The 6,765-nt window shown below is 38.0% G+C and overlaps 1 protein-coding gene across 1 annotated transcript in view; it reads left to right on the plus strand.

Moving 5' to 3' along the window:
• WBP4 (WW domain binding protein 4) overlaps nt 1–3,443 on the plus strand; it is a 40,065-nt gene extending 36,622 nt beyond the window's left edge. The window contains exon 10 of the mRNA XM_080658938.1: nt 2,175–3,443. Within this exon, the coding sequence (XP_080515064.1) occupies nt 2,175–2,382 (208 nt within the window). The 3' untranslated portion in view covers nt 2,383–3,443. The remainder of the gene's footprint in view (nt 1–2,174) is intronic.
• Nucleotides 3,444–6,765: the final 3,322 nt, after the last annotated feature.

The following is a 6,765-nucleotide window of genomic DNA, read 5'->3' on the forward strand; positions in this document are numbered from 1 at the left end:
GATGGAAACATCTATGAGAGAAAGAACATCATCAATCAGCGGCCTCCTGCAGATCCCTCTACTGGGGATCAAGTCCGCAGCCTGGGCTTGTGCCCTGACTGGGAATCGAACTGTGACATCTGGTTTCTGGGTCAACGCATCAACCACTAAGCGACACCAGCCAGGCGCGTTCTTGTGTTTTTTTATCCATTCAGTTACTCAGTGCCTTTTGATTAGAGACTTCAATCCATTTAAATTTTAGAATAATATCTGGATTTACCAGTGCCATCTTATCAATTGTTTTTTTGGCTACGTTGTAGTTCCCTTTTTCCTTTTTCCTCTCTTGCTGAATTGATGTGATTATGCACAGTGGTATGCTTTGATTCCCTTCTTTTATACCTTGTGAATCTATTATAGGTTTTGTTTTGTGATTACCATGATGCTTATATAAAACTTCTCATATATATATAAAAACAGTCTATTTTACACTGTCTGATAACAACTTCAATCACAAATAAAAAATATATTTTTACTACTGTTTTATGTTTTTTTTTTTTGTTGTTTTTTTTTAAACTTTTTTTTTTTAAATATATTTTATTGATATTTTACAGAGAGGAAAGGGAGAGGGATAGAGAGCTAGAAACATCGATGAGAGAGAAACATCGATCAGCTGCCTCCTGCACACCTCCCACTGGAGATGTGCCCGCAACCAAGGTACATGCCCTTGACCGGAATCGAACCCGGGACCCTTCAGTCCGCAGGCCGACGCTCTTTCCACTGAGCCAAACCGGTTTCGGCTGTTTTATGTTTTTGATGTCAAAATTTAAATCTTTATATATTGTGTACTATTAACAAATTGTTTTAGCTAGTCCTGTTATTAATGTATTTGTCTTTTAACCTTTATACTAGAGTTAAGTAATTAACACACAATCCTAATAGAGTCTTTGTTTATTCTGACTATATGCTTTGTATATTCTGACTATATACCATTTTTGGGGTATATTTTTATGTGAGTAATTAGCAGCCTTTCATTTCAGCTTAAAAACTCCTTTCAGCATTTCTTGTAAAGCAGAATAACCTCAGATGTTTTTTGTTAGGGTAAGTTTTTATTGCCTTCATTTCTGAAAGACACCTTAATGGCTAGGTAGTATTGATTAACATTGTATTCCTTTCAATACTTGGAATATATCATCACATTTTCTTCTGGCTTGCATTGTTTGCTGAGATATTCTCTGATAGCCTTATGAAATTCTCTTGTATGAGTAAAATTTTCTTCACTTGCTGCTTTTAAAATTCTCTTTGTCTTTGATTTTAAACAGTTTCATTAAAATGTGTTTTGAAGATCTTTTTGGATTACAATTTTGAGGTGACCTGTATTAGCTTCAACTTGATGTACAAATCTCTCTCCACTTTTGGGAAGTTTTCACACATTATTTGTAAGCTGTGGGAGGGGCAGGAATTGAGCTGGGCCTCAGGAATTACTGACCAGGCCTGAAACATTGGCAGAATTCTCCATCTCCCATCCCTAATCTCTGTAGAACTCCTTTCTCTAAATAGGGAGGATATGTAGTTCCCAACAGTTTTTATACATCTAGCCACTAAAAAGTTAAACATAATGATCATTCTGGTCCATGTTCAAAAAGCTCAGGGAATGGAATGATGGGTTTATTATGCTCATGATAAACAGGTATTATTCTGTGGACTAGTCAACTGAATATTTATACTAACTATGTGGATGGTTGAAGGGCTAGTTCCTTAGTAAAAGGGTGCTAGGCAAACAGCTGCATGGAGTCTTTACTACACTAGGACATACACAATTCCATAGTTTTCATCTTGTGCTGTGTGAGCCCCCATAGGTCTTGTCAGTCCGTGGCAAAATCATTTTCCATAAATACGCCTCACTTATTCACCTATATAACTGTACTGTTAATCATACATAAGCATACTCATTTCCTTAAACAACACATGTTTTGTGCCACAGGAATAAAATAATAGATGGGAGTTTTCCTGGTGTATCCACCTAAATAATTGTTTAGTATCTTAAATAATTTATTTTAAAATAGTTTCCTACTCCAAAATGGCTAACTTCCCACTATTAGAAAGATGATCTTGGGGCTGTGGTGGACCCACCAGTTATGTGAAAGTTTGTCTTACTCTTTGTCAAGTAATGGTTTTATTTTTATTTTCTATTCCAGTGAGGAGGTAGATTTGGAACTTCCAAGCACTGAAAATGAATATTTATCAACAGAAGCTGCTGTTGGTGGGGAACCCAAAGTAGTTTTTAAAGAAAAAACAGTCACTTCTCTTGGAGTTGTGGCAGATGGAGTGGCCCCAGTATTCAAAAAGAGAAAAATGGAAAATGGAAAATCTAGAAATTTAAGACAACGAGGTGACGATCAATAATTGGAAAAGAGCTTTTGGAGCAGGATGCAGACTACACATCTTAAAAGCTTCTCTGTGTTATTTCTAAATACTTTAATGCTAAAAATTTAGATTTATTCTAAATGTATTTTATGTGAATTTAAAATAAATCTTTTTTTATGTGAAATTTATTTTTGTTCCTAAAATGGAAGCCTACCACCTTGCATTGTATTACAGTGTATTATGTTCAGTGTCTAAAAATGCTAATTGTCATAATATAAGATGCTATGTATCTGTTATTTAAAACCTGGAAAAGCAAGGCCTTTATTCCATTTTTACTCATTTGAACATATTTATCCTGCACTGAAAATGCATTACTTTCGTACACTGATATTAACTGTTATCCAAGAAATAAGAATCAGACCCCATAAGAGAAGATTCACAGTCCATTGATAGATTCAGTTCTGAGAATCCTGTCAAAAGGCTGATGTAGGAAGTATATGCATATTGCCTAATGTTACTCAACTTAAGGTCAGGGACCAAGAAAAGGACTACAGCTCAATTAGAGTGCAAATTGGACCACAGGTACAAATGAGTGTTTCTCTAGTTCAGTTCAAGGCAACAACCATTGCTTGAGCATTTTTACTTTGAGCTAGGTTTTATACTAGGACCTGGGGATATAAAAATAAGCCATATCCCTGTTCACAACTTCACATTCTAGCATAGTCCTTTCCCCCAAGTCAAGTACTCTGTTTAGCAGTCTTACATGTACAAGAAAATCTTTTTTAAGGTTTATTTAAAACTAGGTAGATGAAGACTTGAACACAAATAGTAAGGTCTCAGGCTTCAGAAAAAGATTTTAGTGTTTCCTTAGACAAATTAGACATTTCTTGTTTTCTAGTTAAGTTTCATAAAAAATAGAATATTTCTTATTTAATCAATTTGAAATAGATACCTTCTCTTTATGACTCAAATTCTTAAAATTATATTTTTATAAATTGTACAGTATTTAATGTTTGGTAGTAAATACTTGTCTTTTTAAGGTTACTAGTATACATGTAAGAAAATGATAGCTTATTAAAAACTTTATGAAAGAGCAAATTAATATTGAGGTGTTTGTTTTTTTTCTAATATCAGAGTCAGCATTGAAAAGAATATTTGGAGATGTGTTTTTCCACCTGTTCAATTCACTTATTTGGGCATTTCATGAATGTAGAGCATTATAAAGAAGTATTTTAGAGAGGATCCAAGATGGCGGCGTAGGTAAACACCTAAACTGCTGCCTTGCACAACAATTTCAAAACTACAACTAAAAGACAAAACGTCTATCACCCAGAACCACGGGAAAGCTGGCTGAGTGGAAGTTCTACAACTAAGGAAAGAGAAAAGAACATTGAGACGTGCACAAGCTCTGAAAAGCTGAGGTACAGAGGCGCGCAAATCGGGTTGGCGGCGGGCGACTGGGAGCGCTGCTTCTTTCAGCCTGAAGGGAGACAAGCTCCCGATTACTCCGAACTCCAGTTTCTGGGGAGACGCAGGGGACCCAAACTCCTACAGGGAGAAGCTGGACTGTCTGCCATCGGGTCGGAAAGTGAGGGTGGCTTGCTTGCAGGGCTGCGCGCAGGAATAATTGTTTACTGCGTTGGGGCGTGGGACATGGGGACGCGGTCAGAGACACAGAGCCGGTTGACTGGCAGCCATCGCTGTTGGCCACGCCCTAGCCTAGTGACGCCCTGAGACCCCGCCCCACACAACCTACAAACCCACCCAAGCTCCAAGCAGTGGCTTTAGCAGATGAATGGCCTGCCCTATCGCAGCTTAACCTAGCAAACTTGCAGCCCAGGTCAGACAGCTCCAAAACCTCCAAACCCCAAGCAAAGGGGAGAAAACTGTAGTTCTCGCTGTAGCTCCTGCTGGGTGGCCTCAGACAGTAGCTGACCTGCACCCCATTGGAGATCCAGAAGCCAGTGTATCTAGTGGTCAGTGTGAGACACCAGATTTCAACTCCTCACATCCATAAGTGACACATTCAAGAGGCAGACTCAGTGAGCACCAAAGCCCCACTGAAATAAGTCCTGCACCATAAGCGTGTCTCCAGCGCAGCAGCTCTTCCATTATAGACACAGTGGGTCCTCACAGCCAATTGGCCTGTAGGTCAATTCCTCCCAGTGTACCAACAGCAATCAAGGCTTAACTACACCAAGACTTTGCACTCAGCCCATAAAGGGGTGCACCAAGAGCGTCCACCTCAGGTGATTGGGGAGGCTGAGCTACTGGCCCCTATAGGTCACCTACCACACAAAGCCACTCCATCAACACAGGGAAGCAGCAAAATGCTGAGACAAAGAAACTTGTCACGAATGAAAGAAATGGAGGAAAGCAAACTACTGGACGACATAGAGTTCAGAACCACATTTATAAGGTTACTCAAGAATCTTCTAAAAACCACTGAGGAACTTAGTGGGATCTTAATGAGAATGCCAAAAAATGGAAAAGGACCAGTCAGAAATTAAGCATACACTGTCTGAAATAAAGAATATACAGAAACTCAACTGTAGATCAACATACCCCAAGAATCAAACCAAAGATCTGAAATATGAGGAAACAAAAAACACCCAACCAGAAAAACAAAAAGAAAAAATCCAAAAATATGAAGATAGTGTAAGGAGCCTCTGGGACAACTTTAAGCGTACCAACATCCGAATTTTTGGGGTGCCAGAAGAAGAGAGAGAGCAAAATATTGAAAACCTATTAGAAGAAATAATGCCAGAAAACTTTCCCTACCTGGTGAAAGAAATAGACTTACAAGATCAGGAAGCACACAGAACCCCATACAAGAGGAATCCAAAGAGGACCACACCAAGACACATCAAAATTAAAATGCCAAGGGCAAAAGACAAAGAGAGAATCTTGAAAGCAGCAAGAGAAAAACGGTTAGTTACCTACAAGGGAGTACCCATACGACTGTCAGCTGATTTCTCGGCAGAAACTATGCAGGCCAGAAGGGAGTGGCAAGAAATATTCAAAGTGATGAACAACAAGAACCTACAACCAAGATTATTCAGCAAAGCTATCATTCAGAGTTGAAGGTCAGATAAAGAGCTTCACAGACAAGAAAAAGCTAAAGGAGTTCATCACCACCAAACCAGGATTACATGAAATGCTGAAGGGTATTCTTTAAGAGGAAGAAGAAGAAGAAAAAGGTAAAGACAAAAATTATGAACAACAAAATGACATCAAATACATACCTACCAACAAGTGAATTTAAAAATCAAGTGAATAAAAAATCTGAAGAACAGAATGGACTGGTGAATATAATAGAATCAGGGACATAGAAAGGGAGTGGACTGACAATTCTCAGGGGGAAGGGGGTGTGAGGGGTGCGGGAAGAGATTGGACAAAAATCTTACACCTATGGATGAAGACAGTGGCGGGGGTAAGGGCATGGGGTGGGGTGGGGAATCAGGTGGAGGGGAGTTATGGGGGAAAAAAGAAGAACACCTATAATAATCTGAACAATAAAGATTTATTTTAAAAAAGTATTTTACGTTCTCTATAGCCCATTTGTCATCTAAGTAATGCATTTTGTTGCTTGACTCCTCAATTGGAAAAGATGGTAAGACTATAAATACAATACTGCTATATTTTACCCACATTTAGCTTATTCAAAATACACAATTGAAGTCATTTTTAAAACTGCACCTCACTATGTAAAGTGTTTCTCTTTGATGCATTCTTTTTAGTTGTTTTTATTATCCTCACCTGAGGATATGTTTATTGATTTGAGAGAGAGAGAGATAAAAACCTCGATGTGAGAAAGAAACAGCATTCAGTTGCCTCCCATATGCACCCTGTCTGGGGATCAAATCCACAACCTAGTAATGTATCTTGACTGGGAATCAAACCCCCAACCTTTTAGTGTACCAATGCCCCAACCAACTGAGCCACCTTGCTAGGACTTTTTGATGCATTCTTTACCTTTGTAATAAGACAGTATTAGAAGTTTGAAGGTAAACCTTAAACAAACTGGTTTTAAGGAAAGACTTAAACACAAAAATTTTAGTAAGTCAAATTGTAAAAAATAGTACTTTTCTATTTGTTTTGAAAGAATAAGAAAACCTATCAACTTACCTAGAATTTTTCAGAAGTAAACATTTGGTATGATCATTTCTGTCATTTCTATTTTAATACAAAAATACAAATAATAGTGAAATAAGCTTTTTTTAAAGTCCCAATCTCTCACCTCCTCCCCCATGACTACTGTGGATGTTTTTTCCCCCTAAGCATGTTAACACGGTATATGTGAGCAACTATTATGACACTTGCGTTTATGAAGTCTACTCTCTGGATGAAATATTTAAAGTAGCAGGATCCAAACATCCAAAAGTGATTTTTGGTTTTTAATGCAGTTTTTATAAATTCTGA

Source organism: Plecotus auritus (assembly GCF_963455305.1).
Source record: "Plecotus auritus genome assembly, chromosome: 3".
Classification (NCBI taxonomy): Eukaryota; Metazoa; Chordata; class Mammalia; order Chiroptera; family Vespertilionidae; genus Plecotus; species Plecotus auritus.